The 18820-nt window shown below is 38.5% G+C and overlaps 4 protein-coding genes and 1 long non-coding RNA gene across 19 annotated transcripts in view; 2 read left to right on the forward strand and 3 right to left on the reverse strand.

The window, feature by feature from the left end:
• On the reverse strand, window positions 1–4492 carry LOC107272230 (tetratricopeptide repeat protein 21B-like). Its single transcript, XM_015749163.1, has 6 exons — window positions 2346–4492; window positions 1974–2287; window positions 1575–1909; window positions 1284–1491; window positions 906–1219; window positions 1–820 (listed from the first exon to the last, which is right to left on the reverse strand). The coding sequence occupies exons 1-6, from the start codon at window positions 4490–4492 to the stop codon at window positions 188–190; spliced, it is 3951 nt and encodes a 1316-aa protein (XP_015604649.1). The 3' UTR covers window positions 1–187.
• LOC107272237 (protein NATD1-like) lies at window positions 4488–9216 on the reverse strand. Of its 5 annotated transcripts, none has more exons than XM_015749185.2 (3): window positions 9086–9216; window positions 4803–4909; window positions 4488–4747 (listed from the first exon to the last, which is right to left on the reverse strand). In XM_015749185.2, exons 2-3 carry the CDS (start codon window positions 4863–4865, stop codon window positions 4523–4525), a joined length of 288 nt encoding a protein of 95 aa, XP_015604671.1. In that variant the 5' UTR covers window positions 4866–4909; window positions 9086–9216; the 3' UTR covers window positions 4488–4522. The 5 variants fall into 5 exon arrangements, with proteins under 5 accessions (XP_015604671.1, XP_015604670.1, XP_015604668.1 ...); XM_015749184.2 differs by lacking the exon at window positions 9086–9216 and adding an exon at window positions 6039–6175; XM_015749182.2 differs by lacking the exon at window positions 9086–9216 and adding an exon at window positions 5834–5966.
• LOC107272235 (protein prenyltransferase alpha subunit repeat-containing protein 1) lies at window positions 5402–7684 on the forward strand. 3 transcript variants are annotated; one of them, XM_025089588.1, is made up of 3 exons: window positions 5402–5515; window positions 6054–6250; window positions 6416–7684. In XM_025089588.1, the coding sequence occupies exons 2-3, from the start codon at window positions 6174–6176 to the stop codon at window positions 7602–7604; spliced, it is 1266 nt and encodes a 421-aa protein (XP_024945356.1). In that variant the 5' UTR covers window positions 5402–5515; window positions 6054–6173; the 3' UTR covers window positions 7605–7684. The 3 variants fall into 3 exon arrangements, with proteins under 3 accessions (XP_024945356.1, XP_015604665.1, XP_024945355.1); XM_015749179.2 differs by lacking the exon at window positions 5402–5515 and adding an exon at window positions 5533–5813; XM_025089587.1 differs by lacking the exon at window positions 5402–5515 and adding an exon at window positions 5848–5979.
• LOC107272233 (membrane-anchored lipid-binding protein LAM4) overlaps window positions 8103–18820 on the forward strand; it is a 26771-nt gene continuing 16053 nt past the window's right edge. For 2 of the 7 annotated variants that reach the window (XM_025089577.1, XM_025089578.1), the window contains exons 1-3: window positions 8103–9483; window positions 12195–12414; window positions 14138–14341. In XM_025089577.1, coding sequence (XP_024945345.1) covers window positions 9390–9483; window positions 12195–12414; window positions 14138–14341 — 518 coding nt within the window. In that variant the 5' untranslated portion in view covers window positions 8103–9389. Of the gene's footprint in view, window positions 9484–9955; window positions 10089–11749; window positions 11888–12194; window positions 12415–14137; window positions 14342–15189; window positions 15707–18820 lie in introns of those variants that run through there. The other 5 variants (XM_015749172.2, XM_015749173.2, XM_025089579.1 and 2 more) reach the window with 4 other exon arrangements.
• The window catches only part of LOC112495026, a 13010-nt gene continuing 3928 nt past the window's right edge, over window positions 9739–18820 (reverse strand). For all 3 annotated transcript variants that reach the window (XR_003061146.1, XR_003061147.1, XR_003061145.1), the window contains 3 exons: window positions 15446–15722; window positions 14128–14359; window positions 9739–12410 (listed from right to left, as the gene is read on the reverse strand). This is a non-coding gene — a long non-coding RNA (uncharacterized LOC112495026). The remainder of the gene's footprint in view (window positions 12411–14127; window positions 14360–15445; window positions 15723–18820) is intronic.

Consider the following 18820-nt stretch of genomic DNA (forward strand, 5'->3'; position numbering starts at 1 on the left):
TTGAATTAATTCATTTATTTGTTAACGTAGATAACTTATATTAATATAATACTTGAATTAACGGACGGAAATTGTGCAGGGGTTGGAGTTATATAAAATCAAAACTATATTACAATTATTATAAGTCAACTCAAATAAGAGACATTGTTTTGGATACAACCACGTTCATGTATAAAATTGAAGAAATTCATGTACGTAGATTATTAATAGACTTTTCTAGAATTTCTTTTCTGATACGCGGATAATCAACATTTTGTCTTAAGACTTCGTTACAGGCTTCAATGGCGTCGGCATAGGCTTTGCTTTTCAAGTAACAGTAAGCAAGTTTATACCCAACAGAAAGTTTAGACTTTCCCCCATATTTCCAAGCCTGTGCGTATCGCGCCGAAGCCTCTCTGTAATTTTGTTCTCTTTCAGCAATGTGTCCTGCCAGTTCATGAGCTCTGACGCAAGTAGCATTGTGCTGAAGTACACGTCTCAGCAGTTCATTAGCCAAATCATATTTACTTGACTGAACATAAATATCAGCCAGCAATAACCAGCAACGTTCTAAATATTCCGCATCCTCAAACGTCCAGACGTTCTTGCTGACACGTTTCAAATGATTTCGCGCACGTGGTGTTTGTTTTAATAAAATATGAGCTGTAGCCAATCCCAATGCTGGACCAACATGATCCTTCAATGCATCTTGACTGGCGAGGACTGTACAGTCTTGTAAAGCTCTCTCGATATTAGCTTTTTGTTTGGTAGCCAGTAGAAAAAAATTGCCTAATAACCTATGAGTCAATATTTCATGTGGACTACCCTTAGGATTGAGTTCCTGCGACAAAAGAATATATTAAAATAATTTTTTCTTTTTATCATACAGACATTTTATTGGTTGATTTTTTAGATATTGATATTACTTGCAAAAGACGCTGTGCAGTTTTTAAAGCCATTGTTCTTGAGTCCTGATATTCGGAGTCATCGTCATTGAAAGGATCATTCGATAAAGTCGAATCGTCATCAGGATCAAGGCATATCTCGATCATATTGTATATCGATTGTTGTCCCCATTCTGGATCACGACGTGCAGAATTGAAGTGGCGAAGTGCCGAATTTAATTTTCCTGTTCGCCATTCCAAGAGACCAGCGCAATATGAAAAACCAGCTTCGCGTTTCGAACGATCCATGGCTGCTTCTCCGCGCGACAGCCACTCGTTTAATTCGTCCATATTACCTGAAACAATATTTCGTGAAATGGATAAATATTTTAATCCTTTTTCACTAAATAAATTACGAACCTATTCTACGAGACACTTCGATCAGTCGGGCTAACGCTGTCCAATACGTTGGACGTCGTAGGAGTAATTGTCGAAAATGAAAAGCTGCTGTTTCAAAATCGACTTTTCGAAAAGCCAAATCAGCCATCATTACTGACGCTGATTCATTATTTGGATCCGCATTTAGAAGTGCAGTACAGCTTTGGGCACATCGATCCAAATCATTCATCTATTATAACAAAAATTAGTTCAATGCTGAATTTCATTCTGAATTTTTATATTATTGCTTATCAACAGAATATGTCAACGAACCTGCATGTATAATTTTGCCAAAGATAACAATGCATTGACGTCTGCTGGTTTGTGATTGAGTGCTTCTTTGTAATGTACTATAGCTTGATCAAAGTCCCTCATGCCAGATGCATGAGATGCCATTGTTAAGCATATTTGAGCTAAGATTTGTTTTTGTTCTATAATTCCAGGAGCCATCGCCATTCTTTGTATAGTTCTGACTTGATTGTCCTTTGCCTCTTTCAAAGTGGATAACGCTGCTTGAATATTTCCAGCCTTCTCGCGAACCTTGGCAAGCAACAACAATTGCTTGCTACGCATTTCCAAACTTTGCAAATCGTTGGCACTGCGACCATCTACAAAGTATACAAGAATATGAATGGTACCAGGATATAAAAATAAACTCTAAACATCATTTACCTTGTAGTTCTTGTACCAACGTCACTTCGGCCTTGTCGTATTGTTTCATTTTCATGAACAACTCAGCCATGTCTAATTTCAGTTCGTTAGATCCCTCTTGCTTTGTAGCTTCTTTGTAATAATTAATGGCTTTTCCATACTGATGTGTCTTTACCAATGCTTTTCCCATTTTACTCGCTGACGTTTTATCTCCTGGATTTTTTCGCAGCGACTGCTCATAGGCCTCTATCGCTCTGTCGGGTTCCTGTATAGCAATATATGCATCTCCAAGCATACTGTAAGTTTTTGAACCTGGGCAATGTTCAACCAATTCCCTGTAAAATAAAGGATCATTGAGTATAAAATCATATGTAATTTGATAAAAATAACAACCTGAAGCACTTTGCGAAGGCATGACGATCTTTTCTGTAATTCAAATGAATTTCAGCGAGTCTTGTATGAGCTTGTAGGTAATAAGATTCACCAGGCGACACCTTATTCAAATAATGAATTGCCTTTTCCATGTCACCCATTTCTAAACATAATTCAGCATTTCCAATAATCACTCGACCCTCTTCAACAGTACCGTTCATGTGGATTTTAGCATCCTCCATTAAGGTCAATGCTTCGTTGAATTCTCTGATCTTACTGTACGCAGAAATCAATTCCAAATATAAGGTGGTCTTGTCAGACAATGATATAGGAATTATTGATCCATCAGTTTCGCCTGGTTGCAAACCAGCGAACGACATGGCTGTTCGGAAACTGCGAATACAGCCATTCAAGTCGCCATTTTCCTTCTCGACCATGCCGATAATCAGATGATAAATAGGATCGTCTCTGACTTTGAAGTTGTAACTGAGACCCACTTCCAGACTTTGTGAAGCTTGTTGATAATGACCCTGTTTCGCTAAAATTTGAGCTATCAATAGATGCGCTGGTGCACTTGATGGATCCACGGTGTCTAAAAGTTTACGTAAAATTTCTAAAGCACCGTCCAAATTTCCATTTTGCATTCTTGCCTTTCCCAACATCAACATGGCAGCGCCCAGACCGGGGCACGCGTCCGTTACTTTTTCCAAAATATTTAGACTACGTTTTGTGCTCACTTCGTTCATTGACAGTGAAACTTTGTCAGTGGCATCCAATACAACAGTAGTGGGTGAATGGATTAAATGCTCTTTGGCTATTTCCAAACAAAAATCCGGATTCAACGCCTTCAGGTATTCGGAACCGTAAGGAATATTTTTACAATCCTCCAAAAGTATTGTGGCAGCCATATCCAAATAGCTTAAAGCCTTGTTCGGTTCGTTGCTGCAAAGTTTAGCGGACATGAATAAAATATCAGCATTAGCTGTTTCCGATTGTATTTCCAGAAGAAAATCAACTTGTTGCCGTGCTAATTCCATGGCGCCTGCTGAAGTGTCAAGAATTTGACAGTGAGCCAATCCTGTCAATGCGGCAAATGACGACTCGTCGATTCTCACTGTATTTCTGAACCAATGTTCAGCCTCTTTAATTTTACCTATGAACACATAAAGATTCCCAAGTAGAACCATTAGCTCGCCATTTTGTGGATTCATTTGTACGGCTTTGTCAACGACTTTTATCAGTTCATTTAATATTCCCGAATCTCTGCCAATTACTCTTGAGTACAATTCAACACTGTCAATCAGAAGATTGACGTTTCTGGGTTCAGCACGTGCCAAATTTCGAAAATATTGCTGAGCGAATCTCAAACCTTCGACGTAATCTCCATCTTTGCACATAGCTACAAGTGCTTTCATCTTTATTGCGTCAAGATTGTTTGCGTCAATTTGTAATATTCTGTTTGCAGATTCGATCACCTGTTCCCAATCTTTGACGGCTAATTGATTACTCATCTTTTCAATCAATGGCAAACACAATCTTGGATATCTGACAATCAATGAATTTAATATCGAAATAACACCTGAATGGTCGCCTTTATTTTCTTTGAATTTTGCTGAACCCAGCAAAGCACTCAAGTGTTTCTTATTCTCTTTTAAAATCAATTCAAAATAGTCGATCGATTTTCCAGCACGATTGTCCTTTGGCAAATATAATTCTGACCAACCCTTAGCCAACAGAACATCGACATTAGCTGGATTCATTTTATAAGCCCTGTCAGCATATTCCTTAGCTTTTTCAGCTTTCCCAAGTAAAGAAAGAACAATCGCAGCCAATGACAGTGCAGGTGCACCTGCCTTTCTTCTATCTTCTCGAATTTTTGCATCAATCTGTGTCACGATCGTTCTATCGACATTGCCAGATGCTCTATGTGCAAAGCTTTGTATAAGTAATGCAGCCAGACTTGAATCACCATAATTAGTCAAACTTGCAGCTTCCCTAATGGCTTCTCCACTCTGATCGTTAAGTGCATGTGCAAGTGCAATTAATACTCGTAAATAATCACTTGCTGGATGTGCGTCACACGCTTGTTTAGCATGAAACAACATTTCATTGTAATAACGATGTCTGCAGTACCATTCTATGAGTGCTCTGTACTCTAACTCTTCCATGATTTTTTTTCCTGTTGTATTATTAATTTCTTATTTCTTATGATTTTCTGGAAACACATCAAACTCCTCCGGATCGGGTAACTCGTATATTATATCCGGATCCAGTGCTTTTGAGCTTGGTCCTTCCAAAATGTGCTTTGGACCCACAACACGTTCTTCGAGCTCAATCGTCTTTGTTGCGAGATAATATTTTTGCAGATATACGCATGTCAGGTACATATAATAATTATTAATGATTGCGTATGTGAAAGCCGTCTGAAAATATATCGTGACGTGAATGTTGAATGTTTTAAACAAACATCTTCTCTACCTCTGCCAACAATCTTGCTAAACCTTGGCCTTTATGCTCCTGTGGTACAATAATCGAACGCATGTCCAAAACCCGATCAGCCGATTTATAAGTCAATACTGCTCTATCTGAAAAAAAATAATATGCGTTAATCATTACGAATATATATAAATACATATACGGACGAATATTAAAAGAACAGTGCTCTACCGTTATCCTTTAATTTTATAAAAAATACACCACGACTCATATTGTGCTGAACAGTGTGCATAAATCGAATTTGAATAAGTTTTGCTTGAAATTGTTTAAAAAATAATAATTTTGATATATACATTAAACCGATATTTACAATAGGGACAGATTTAACGTGCAATTTCAAATCGTCGTGTCGCGAAGTGCAGTTAAAAATGCAAAATTACATTTCACTGTTGAATTACAAAAAAAAAACTCACTATCCAAAAAAGTGGTTTGTCACGAAGAAAATTCAGGTTAGAAGGGCATTGAATTGTTGCCATGGCAATCAAATCACTACGCATAAAGCAGTTTCCTACATATCCATGAGCAAGTCGTATTATCTAGCGAAAACAGACTTAACGCTTACACCCTCTGGCGACATCTTTACGAAGTACATAAAATACTGGAGGGGATAAGGCGTCAGCTTGGGCAATGCTACACGCGACGCTGCAGCCTCGCGGTGCCTTAGCCATATACAGCTATATAAATGTTTTACTACAGTAAGTTTTGCATTATTTACAGTTGAATCATGTGAACGAGCATAAAAAAAATGGAAAAATTCGCGCGTGAGATATAGCAATGCCATCGGCTAGTGATAAGATATAAAATATCCCTAGACCGTCGGAAAACGTGTGCAAACTTTAAAAGGAAATTCCCTAAGTCCTAGGGAAAATTGACGTTAAGATAACCTCATTGTGTAGAAAGTGTCAAGATTGGGTAATATCGCATTTTGCTTGAGCAATTTTTAATCGTAATTGATAAGAAGGGCTTGATGTCATCCTGATGTTACGAAAGAATGTAAGTCCCATTCAACGTACCCACGCCATATTACGATTCCAAATTTAGAGACGTAAACAAGTCACACAAACGATACAATACACTTTGATAGATCACTGTAAAAACTTAATGACGTGTATTACACGTGATTACAACAGAAAAGCTGAACAATACGTTGAAACAATGTGTACGTTCCCGCCAGTGGTACGATGCGAATAGTAAAAATGACAAACTTCAAGCCAATACCGTATACTTCCGCAGAGAAACGCTATATCCTCCCTGCACTGAAGGCTGCACCAGCACAAAATACAAGGACAGAGTCTCCAGTGATTGGCGATTGAACATCCGAGACATGTGAACCAAAGAGAAGAGTGAGAAACAATGCAGGAAGATACATTTCCGGCCGCGGAAAAAATCCTTTCTGATATCGACAATGTCCTGAGGAAGGATCTGAATCTGTAAGTGTACATTCGATGGTGTACATCATCTGCAGTAAGGGCGGGGTTTTTGAATACGTTCAAGATTCAATGAACGCCTAATAGTATTTTACCAACAAATACACACTACTGATTAATCATTAAAATAATAGAATTTATCAATTAAACAATATTACTTTGTTTTAGTGTCAGCTTTGAGATAATTCCTGCATTGGATAACGAGAATAAATCTCCCGTGTTCCATGCTGAAAATTCGTTGGGCTTGGCGTCCTGGAGCGTGAAACCACTTTATTGTTATGCCTACAACCGACTGCTGGATCTACGAAGAAACAAACATAGACGCGAAGATCCAAGCGTGGTATCAAGATGGCTAATGGGTGCACTTCTCTTGAATCCAGATATCTCAACCTTCTGGAACATGAGGAGAGAGCTAATAAAAAGTGGCCGACTGGATCCAACGGACGAGCTGCGTTTTGTCGCCATAGTTCTCTATTACAAGGCCAAATGCTTCGAGGCTTTCGCCTATCGACGATGGCTCCTTCAGTATATGCTGGTTGAACAGAAGCAGCCACCCACCGACGTCGAGACGCTGCTACGTAACGAAATTCACGTGGCCTCCATGTCGGCTGATCGTTACGCGAATAACTGTCATGCTTGGAGCCATCGTGAACACGTGGTAGGAAATTTTGAGGCTCTAGTACCTGCAGCTTACATGTCTTTGTTGAAAGAGGAATGGACGAGCTCTGAAAAGTGGTGCACAAAACACATTTCGGATTACAGTGGCCTGGCGTACCGGCAGTTTCTACTGAAAAGTCTTTTGTTGTCAGAAAATTCTGTCACAGCGTCGGACAACATCGTGGGACGTCGTGAAATCTTATATGAATTCGTTAAACCAAGTATAAGAGAATCTACTGAAGTTTCTATCTTGCGCGACGGATCGTCTAACGAGGCTCTCGATCTTTTACATGGATTCGATACTGGCAACCGATCGGATATCGATTACGATCGATGTCTGATTAATCTTTCTTATTTAACGGAAGAGTGCATGTTCAATGATGACCTGACAAGGTCGTACCCCGATCACGAGGCTCTTTGGTATCAACGCAGATTCCTAGCTCATACAATCGTCGTCTTGACGGCTTCTTACGAAAAGTATTCTTCATACAAGATCGAATTGTTTGACCCTAGATTGAAAATCAGGCAGGACAAGATCGTCAACGAAACAGGGAATCGAAGCAGCGTCAGTCGTCTCGAGGTTGCCTTCCAGGATCGAAGCAAAGAGATTATCAAGATTGCCAAAAGTTGCGGCCATCATCAGAGTACCATGGCTGAGAAATTTCAAAAATTTCTCACAACGATCAACGTACAATTATAACTGAAGTTTAAGTATCTATCGGTCGTTGAAATTGTATTTTTAAATAAAATAAATAGTCCAAGTGCAACAATGGCTCAGCAGCAATAGTCATAATTGATTTAATTTCTATTAGAATTAAGGAAAGATGACTCGAATTATTTCACATTGTTAGAAAGCACGTGGATTGCGAAATGTATCATAGATGTATTTTTAATTTTCTTTTTTATATACTACTGACTCATCCTCCCACGAAAACGTTCAAAGTGTATACTGCTTTCGCTCGATAATTTGATGTGCTGATGTATCAACAGTTTGAGAATCAATAATGTTTCATGATGGAGATTCTCCAAAAAAATTGATAACGTCAACCACCGATATGTAAACAATGTTATATTTTTAGCTATACTGTCAGTAATGGATATACAGTTGCTCGACGAGCGGACCACCGCATCGCTATTGGTCAGCACGCGATCATTACTGTGAACTCGCCCTTTAGCACGAAGAGCGACACGAAAATAAACTTTCGACTTTTCGTAACTCCTTCAGTCGCAGCGCCAACACTCGTTTGGATACGCGTTTATCATAGTCGTTCCGCAAAGTATAGAATTTCCTATCGCGTTGACGTTTTTCAAAGAAAACAAAAACTACCGGCATTTAAAACTCTTAGCAGAATTTAAAAACGTCATGCTGAACACGAATGGTACAAATAAAAAGTGAATAATCCTAGGAGCAAATTACTCTGAATTTTCAAGACATATCAAAGAATAATTATAAACCTATTTTTAAAAAATAATTTAGAATATCCACGTGTTCCATAAAAAATTCTTTTATTTCAAATTGTCATGGATTGTAAGGGTAACTTAATTTACCGTGTAAGCAATGTGTAAATCAGTGCAACAGGTGCATTCCTATCTATGACCAATGCATTCCCACTTTCCTCGTCACTCCCATCCAGCACATATCCTGTGTAAAACCAAGATGCGCGCGACATTTTATTTCCCGATAGAATATATCTGTATAGGACAATACATTTAGCTATCAAGAAAGCAGACTAGAAATCTAATGAAATTCATGCACTGAAAATCCTCGGTAGATCGACGCAAGTACTGGTGGTTGACAGGTGCAAGTGTCAAAAATAACTCATCTAGACGATTCTGGTATCTCGAAAAACAAGCACAACCGACCAATCCGAGTAAGCACCCAATCGAAATTGGCAAAATTGCGCAATCACGGGATTCGAAAAAAATTCAAAAATAACCGTCAAAAAGATCCACCTCGAGTTTATCAAGCAGTTCAAAACGGTCGCCACACATCATAATCGTCTCGCAACTGTACTAAACACTAACGTAACAAGTGAACAAACAAGCTTATGTAATTGAAAAAAAAACACCTTATCTCCCATTTATTTTTTATTCCATTTTCTTCGTAAACGTACGTTACTTTCATTCCTTCTCGCAAATTGACTAGAGTAGTACACATTCGTAAAACGTATAAGCTCTCACCTATAAGCTGGATTCTTTCGCGTTGGCATTGACCACAGATTACTAATAATATGTTGTTCAACACACACGTGACTTTTCTCTATTATTTCTATTGGCCGAACGCTACGGTTATGCCACGCGAGAGACCACGAACAGTCAATAGTCATCCTCAGGAATTACTACAGTTCGAGGAGTTATAAATCGTCCTAACCAATAGTGCACTGGCAGCTCATCCACGCGCGAGGCTCATGAAAACCTAATAAAGTATAATAAAGCATAAAACTTTGACCACCTGAAGAAAACTAAAATCCCTACGTTTCTGAGAATGGTCAGACCGATTGCAAATTCGAACGGAAGTCCAATGAGTCTTCGTCGAGGAAACAGCCTGCGGCTACCGCCATCGTCATTGGACGGAAGAGGTACGAATTACATTATATTTAGAACTTCGAAAATTTACGTGTTTCTATTTTCGAGTAAACTAGTAATACTCAGTGGGCAAACGAACGACCTAATAAATAAATAGTATCATTGCTAGTCGCGAACTAAGATATTTATTTGCATCTTATGCACCAATCTATACGTACAGAGTGTACAGGCAAATATGAATAAATTATAATTCCAATGTGGAATATGATAATTGTCTGTAATTAGCGTAACGATAAATAAATTAGTCATACGCTTATTTTCCACATTTATTTGCAGCATAATATGTTATCCACAGACATTTTTAACGTACTTGGTATAATGTGAAAGATAAAGTATTGATACACATAGGTAATAAGGAGCATTGATCGTAATGGTACTTGGTAGTCCTGAAAATACACGTATATTTACATAACTACATGTGTATATATATATATATATATACACACACACATATGGATACAGTATATTCCACCTTTCCACCGACTATCGACGTTTTTGACCGCGAATGGATCGTTGACGTAAAACAGCTGTGAACCCGCATTAGAAACGTCAGTGAAGATGTTCCAGTTGTCGAAAGCAAGGATGATGACTTTTCAACGTACGTACGCGCACATAATTATATCTCTCAAGAATACGACTGTGAGGCTGAAAATCGTTAATCTTTTACATGAAAATAGTGAACTTTCATGAAACACCACTAGTGCCAAAGAGCAGACGACGTTAATCGATTTGACGTGGTTGTTCGAAAATAACAAAAAAAAAATAGTCTTAAAATTAAACGCACTCGTCTGGCTTTGGTCTGCCAAAGAGAACGTGACGTATAAACGTGCTTTGAACTTGATCCAACAACTTGGTTGGTCAAGTACAGTATGCGGATAACAGTATGCGGAAATGAACGTGAACGACGAGCAGTAGAAAGTGATAACGGTGTTATTTAAAATTTCCCGTGCTTTTCGAAACCCGTTTAAATAGGTTTGTATTTTTTTCACAGTTGCCTCTTTGCTTCTAGTAGTCAATGGACTTGACCGAATAGATCGATGAATAGGTTATGTATACATTAAACGATAATAAGGAACAAGTATACTTATGATTACAACTGACAATAACCTGAGAAACAGATCGTTGAGGAAGCTTGAATTACGTTATGTGGACAATGGTCAGTGGGTAGGACTGCTGATGAACTTTGACCTCGTAATGATCGTTATCTAAACGCGTTTACTGGACTTACGTTTGCGCAAACAGAAAGAACGCGTTTTTACGGTACACCGGTCGTTCACCAGGACAGTCATTGAAAATGAGAAATTTTTTTTTTTTTTCGATTCCGACAATCTTGAAACTCGACCACGTGGGTGATACAATGGTATGTTAAAAATTTGACAATTCTGTGGGGAAATTATCGCAGTGCGTGTTTCGTGCGGATATTGTATTACAGTGTTATCAAGGCAATCGCGCATATGGATTTACTGAATATTGTAACAAATAGTAAACTGTTTACTTGAAAAAAAAATTATACTGTCATCGTTTCAGACAGGACGATTTCTATTCGATTAGTCTTGAGAACTTTTGCCGGTTTCATATGAGGATATATAAATTTTCTATGACTTCCGGTAGATGATATTACCTTTGGCGAAAGGCCTTATAATGAGGATAATTTGAAACCGACATAGTCATAAAATTAGTAGTCGGTACGGTTTGTGGATTTTGTGAATTTTTTAATAAATTAATCCAACAGTTGGTTGCTTTTAACGTTACTAACGATACTAAAAATTCCAACGACGTGCTGCCGATTCAGAGTCGATCGGAATAGAGAAAAAAGATATATATAACGATAATATTTCTCGTGACAGTATCCTATAATTATTACAGTCATTCCCGCGGACGTTATTGCGTTTACAAGTCATCGAGAGTCAGGGACTTTGTAATTAAATGACATGAGAAATAAAAAATATGTAAAACACAGTAACGTGTATCAACAGTTGATAATTATTATGTAAAATATAAAATATTTGATTTCAACTTAATTTTGAGAATATCAAATTTTCATTTCCTTAAAATATCTCATTTATACCGTATATTCGTAGTATGCAAGAATCATCAAATAAATCGGAATTGGTCCCGATGGAAAGTGTGTCATGAATTTTCTACGAATGTCGCATTTTCCACGTCGGATGCGCGAAGTCTTGCCAAGTCTCTCGAGTGGATATTAGCTACAGGCAGTTTGAACTTTTCAGTCAGTAGACCAACGCAAATCTGACGTTTGTTCAACCTACTTCCGTGGCAAACTGAATTGAAGCGCCATTTCGTAAGAATTTTGGCGGGAGTTTATTCATATTTTGAATCGCCATAGACACACATTCCTCATCTCTCGTATGGCTTTACGAATTTTTCAAATACAAGGTAAACACACGAGAGTTTACTTAATGGCCACAACGTAACAGGCTCACGTAACTTTGCCAGTCTCTACTGCCGGACACGTATTTTTAATGCACGACTGACGTAATAACGTTTCAAACGAATTAAACGCGCGTTTTCATGTCGCGTTGTCGTAGCTCCTTGTAAATAATTTATTTAACCCCTCTCACATATTAAAACCATAACCGCAAATTTTCGTATATAAATTAAGCTACGAATTCGTAAATATTTTTCTATTTACTTTGCGACCATACGCGACAGCATTTTGAAAACCTATACAACCACGTTTCAGAAGCAGAACAGGGGACGCAGCTGCGTCGCGGCGGATCGTTGCGAGTGTCGCGCACAACGGATCATCAAAATTTGTTGAATGTGCCATACGCTGCTGGTGCTGAAGCAGGTTCGCCCGGGAGACCAGCCAGGCATTCCGCACCTGCGATTGCCGCACCTGCGCCCGAACTCCTGGCACGGAGTCTGTTGCAGCTCGGATGTCCAGTAGTCTCCATGCCTGAGTGAGTAGTTAAATATCATCGTTACCGAAAGTGCCAAAAAATTTTTTTCAAAAAAAAAATCTCCCAAACCTCCCAAAAAATATCTGACAACATTTTGCCGTCCCTCACGCACCCATAACTGTCAGAACTCATTGATATCCAAAATCACCGAATCTTATCTCAAAATCGATAGTACATCTGATTATCGATGTTTTTCTTCTTAATCAATCTCCTTATCGACACATCACCATTATTTCTCCACAAAAACCTGAGAACCTGGCATGTGGAAGCGCGTGCGACTAGGGGCCAACAGTCTCGATCAGCTGACCGCTATATATGTGTATAGTGCATATCTATATATATTGCATGTGCATTGGGTGAGAGTGAATTAGTGGGAGAAAAGTGATGAATAGCTGGACCAAGTGAGATGCTGTTGAGGAGAGATCTAGACGTAGCAGGAGAGTATGGATGATGGTTGAAAAGTGGAGGAGAGGAATGGGTTGGGATGGGGGGGTGGGTATCAAGGCGAGGGGGGGTGGAGGGGGAGGATTTCAGAAGATCCGATAGGAGAAGAAATTCTTCTGTGTTGGTTAGTATCCAACTGGTAACACACAGTGGCACCAACATGGAGGTTGCACATTCGGTCAATAGGTAACCTCAACGGCGCAGACGCAACTCGACGTTACGAGTATGCGTCGTTGTGCTTCGTCCCTGAAGAGAGTGATGTGAAGAGGCAGAGTGCATGAGTGCAAGACTGCAGCACATTTCACGCACCGCATTGCCGTATTCCGTTATAAGAAACACGACTACACGGATGGGATACAGCGGGACGAATTGGACGCAGCATCCGAATTGTTTTCGTGACCGTGTCATTAGCGTGGAAATAAAAGAAGGCAAAGCATACTCGTGTGGAGGACAACGTATATAGAATTGTGGTTGTCGCGTGTTTGTTACTTGATTTGAGGGGTTCAATTTTTTAGAGGGGAACATTTTGGGTTATATTGAGATTTTTTAGTAAGTGGATTTTTAGGGGATTACTTTGATTTTTGTAACTCTTCGTTTTGGGGATTTGAGAGGTTTCTTTTTTTGAGTCTGTATCGCAGGCGTGGTTTCGATTTTATTTTTTTATTTTTTTTTTTTTCATTAATTTGGGAAAATAGACAAAATTGGATTTGCTGCTGATTTGCATGTGTTGGCTGTGACTGACAACACGGGACAGTGGCGCCCCTATATTGGACGGCCAGCTACGACACTACTCACCACAGGTGCATGTTTATTAATCCTTTTTTTTTTTGTAATTTTGCTGATAATGATTTATTAGTTGAAATTTGAAACAAGTATTTGGTTAGTCGAATTTTGTTTGTAGGAATTATTTGTAAGGTTTTTTTTTCTATTGAACAAGAGTATTGTGAGTAAGGGTAAACTACCCTTGGGTTTTCGGTATCCATGACAGTTTTATGAACGACTTGAAATTCAACTGCTAGAAAATTGGTGAATTCATAAATAAATTAGGAGTTATCTTTGGTTGTGATTAATTCATGAGAAATGTTGGGTGTTAAAAAATTATGCAACTTGGTAATACGCAAGAACATAACATACACGAAAAGTCACAGCTGATAATAATTAGATTCGTGTATGATATCAATAAGCAAATATAAAGCATGCCATCTTTATCGAAATTCATATAAATACTGTTAAATACAATTGTCCTAATCTTTTGTCTGCAACTCTTACCTTGTTTCAGACCTCGTGGCGGAGTCGGGTCGGAGCATTTACAAAGCAGCGACAGTGATGACTCCTCGACGACGCATAGTCACCATGGGAGTACTCATGGCCAAGGTCATCATCAGCAGGGTCAGTCCCAAAATCAAATCGACAGCTTTGGGCTTCCCAAGGTTCACGTGTCCGGACCATCCAACTCCATGGATTCTGACTCTATCCTTAATGGGTGAGTTCATTTTTGTTCCTTAAAAAAAGCAAAAGGTATTTTTTAATACTTCTATGCTTTCTCATATGTGTACGCTACACATACATTGCGACTGTGATAACTCTCGCCTCTCCTAAGTTTACAAATGTCTTTTGAAAAATTTGCACAGCGTGTTTACATGTAAAATATTCTTTGAATATCGCGTCAACCGATAGTCGCCCACGTCACGAAGTATGGTTTAATATAATATTAGTTCACGATAACAGCACCTCACGGTATTTGAAAAATTATTAATAACCATATAGTAAATTCGCGATTAATCCGTTTTCGATATTTCGTAAGATTATAGCCTTACTATTTATTTCCAAGTCAATGATCGTCTGGCTCGCAATAACATTAAGACAGCTGTGCGTACACATTGAGTATTACGGATAATAACCGAAGGTACATGAAAAACAACAATAATCAATATTCAGAAGCGACTGGAAGATGCAAGCTAATATTCATTTACTCTGTTCTTTTTTTCACTCCACAAATCTTCACAATGTCTTAAGACTCATGTTCAATATTCGTGAATTCTCCACGGAATTATGTCGATAAAATAAATAATGAAAATTACGCAATCGATACGCCAAAATCTGCCTAATTAATCAAAATGCTACCACCTATCTCAAGGATGGTTAATTAATCCTTAAAAAGCTTATCTGATAACAATTCACGCACACAAGAAACACAAATATTCGTGATAGCTCTGTACACAAAATATATAGTCATCATTACAATGGATACACTGATAATAGAATCAGACCCGTTGTATTATTTAGTATCGCCTAGCGTTTTGTTCCGTATGCCCAACAATTTCGCACGTTCCTCACCGACCGTTTTTATAATTAAATCTTTTTCACTTCTCTCGTTCTCACTCGTTCACTTTCCCCTGTCACTCCCTCCGCCGCGGAAAAGACGCTAGCGGGTTAACACGGAATCGATACACAACACGGATCTCGTATGGAAATTCTTCTGGGCACGCAACACGCGCGTGTGTCGAAAATTCGTAATTATGCTGGACACCTTCAACTACGACAATAATCAGCTGACAAAAAATGTCGTATCGGAACAACAACGTACCTTGAACACCGGTAGCACTGTCGACCCTCGTGAAGTAATCGAGTCAGACGTGATACATGGCACTAATGGCAGTTCAAATTTGACGAAAAGCGAACCGTCGTTGTCGAAAAAATCCATCGGGGAGAAAAGTGTCGTTGTAATGATGGAATGGCTGAGACTGGATGGCGTTGGCGCTGGTGGCGCGTATCCCGAGGATGCACTGCGTAGACTGTCGCTGCCAGTCGGCCTGTCGAGAATATTACGAAAAACCCGTGCGTCTTGGTGAGTCCGAGTTACCCTGTATATACGTACAACAATTCAGGCGAATCCACGTGATGGCGACAATATGTGTAGTAGAATGAATATTGTGTCTGATTTCGCTCGTGATATGGGGCGATTCAGTAATAAAAGTAGAGTGCTATTTGTCACTGTAATGACAGTGTAAACGGAAATTGGATCGGAATAGCCCAGGTATCAAGGTATGTCAAAATGTATTCGCTTTGGACTTCACTGTCTCCTCTCAGGCACCAAAATATATGAAAAATAGGGAAGTGTGCAGTGCAAAGTGTTAAATCGATTCTCATGAAAGTGCAAGGATTTGTGGGGTCTGATGTATTACGTAGAACTCTATAGGCATCAAATGGAATTAATATCATAACCTTAAAGTTGATAAAGAAGTGACCTTGTTACCATACATAGACTTTTTAACCTGAAAAGTACCATTGTCAGTTACGTGACTTTTAGAAACAACTCCCTAACGACTTTTTACGTAGCCTACAAAATGGCAGCATTCTATTATCAGGTGACAATGACAATTGATTAATCGATTAGCATCGCACGTCGATCAGTTATCAATATCTCAAAGCTGTACGGTCATCTCGAATAAAACATTATATCAAATCACGTACTTACATTTGTCTACGTGTAATTCAGTTATCGTAAGGAATTGGATGAAACTTTTACGTCTGGCACCTTTGACTCAATTTAGTAGATCTTAGATTGGCATTCGAAATTGCGCCTGCATTGGCAGACGATGTAAATACCGAAGGAATCTTTATTTGGATAACGGTTATTCGTGGCGCGCAATTTGACCTGACAAATTTATTTCTATTAACACACACGATGGAATTCCGTCCTATATGTATACTTCTTGTACAATAAAGTAGTCAATATATATATATGATATATACATACTGACTGTATATAGTGTATGTGTATATACAAACTATTTCAGCGTCTGTCTTTCTAAGAGTGCTGAAAATAATTGCAACGCTATTACATGGTACGTTGCTAAAAATAATTGCTATTGATCTACAAATAACTGTGGGGTCAATCAGGGATTTGTTAATTTGCACAATTGCTTTGCACAATATTTTTTTTCCAAACACTGATTCACGGTACCATCTAAATTATTTCATTTATAGCATTGACATCTGAAAACAAGTTTTGATTATATGTATATAATACAAACTACTTCAATGCACACGTAATGTGGTTATCACATTGATAACAAAGCCGGAGAGAATTACCAGCAGTATATTAAAGCGTCTTTGTCAAAGATGTTTTTTTGTTTATCACATGATTTTCCACCCTAATTTCATATCTTCTTATCGTTCTATCACGTAAAAATATTTACATAACCTTTATAACGTACCACTGGTATGTAATACGTATACTATCTTCAAGATATGTGAGATGATAACTGTATCTCGAAGATTTTGGTCCAGTAACATGTTATGCTATATTTATAAAATTTCAGGTGACAAAAATTCTTGTAAATTTTCTGTTTATAGAATTGTTGGACAATCGCTGCAAATTCATATCGTCGATACGCATGCACTTTTTTTCACTTTCGATTCATAAATTCTTACTTAATCAAAGTAGGACGACTGCATTGTTTTCAGGATTCACAATGACATACAATACTTTGCGAATTACCCTTGTACGTGTTTCACTAGTGAATTAATATTGTAAGGTTTCACACGCGAAGGCTTTTGATATTAAGGTTAATCTCCAAACGTTACGATTCCAACTAGAGAATATATATCGGCATCAGGTATCCTTTGATTTGATAGTACGCTATATGTATACTAAGTTGTTTTCTTATTTTTTAAAATTAGTCACGTGGAATAGTAGCACGAGCGACTGAACTCAGTACCGATTGGCACCTTCGACCGGAAGCTTTTCCCATTGGCGGAAATAAACGAGCTTGGCATTTGCGTCGTTTTCACTAAGGTAACATGAACCTCCCATATACCCGTGCAGTATCCGGTGTTATTCCGAAGACGGTATATACGTTTCAGGCCACACGTGCAGCTCTCCTATTACTTATGCTACCACTTTACTACCTTCGACATAATATAAGATCGTCGTCGCTACGTGACATTTCTTGAAATTAATAATAAAAATAACAAGCAATATTACCTGTTCGATTTTTTCGAAAAATCCAATTTACTTACAACGCATTCTTCCTTTTGTATACCCTTTTTACCATACAACAGCTTCCTATTTGAATAGCGTATTATTACGTAATTTCCACAAACAGGAATTTAGGACAGGTGTTTCCGGGAAAAAAATATTTTTTCACAAAATTTCTTTTAACTTCACGCATATTAACCTTCGAGGTACGAGAATTCGATACATCGAACATATCGAAGGCGTATTGAGCGTTTCCGGTATATTCTAAAAATCAAGACTGTGACACGCGTCAGCACGGTGTCAGTTACGATTACGCTAATGAATATACGTGGGAACGAAAGCGCAATATAAATTGTTTGCCTGTTCCGTTCTAAGGGCTTTTTTGTTCCCTGTAGAAATTTTGGCTATTAGGATTCTCAGTTCCGCCGCTACGTGACGCTCGTGTACCGTAATAATTACTGCGGTGAGGGCGTTCCTTCTAATCTATTAATATCGCAGCTACATATACGTATACCCCCTTCGAAATAAGTTCACGTCATAATATCCAAAGGTCCATTCAAATCTATTAACCTCGATTCCACTCGTGTCCTTCCGCCATTTGTACGTCAGTACCTTAGTTAGACACCGGAGCATCATCCAAATATACTTTCTCTACTTTAAATAGCGCTAGTGGCAGGAAATGCAGGAATTAAAAAAAAATTGTCTATACTCTAACCAGAATAAAGTCCTATACTCAGTTTCGTCTTGCGTCGACGTACGCGTGGGAAGGATAGAATATTTTAATTTGTCTTTTTTTGAAAAGCTCGGATAACCTCAAAGAGGAAGGTTATCGCACGAACCTTTCTCGTTCTTTTCAAAACTGATAAGGACCAAAAAGGAAATGGAAAACGAATCTGAGATCTTAGCGAAACCAGTCGAAAGGCGATAGGAAGCCAATTTCTTTTGACGCAAATCCTCCACTGTATCAATCGAGGCTTC

The sequence above is a fragment of the Cephus cinctus genome, unplaced genomic scaffold, assembly GCF_000341935.2.
Source record: "Cephus cinctus unplaced genomic scaffold, Ccin1 Ccin1_scaffold1146, whole genome shotgun sequence".
NCBI lineage: Eukaryota > Metazoa > Arthropoda > Insecta > Hymenoptera > Cephidae > Cephus > Cephus cinctus.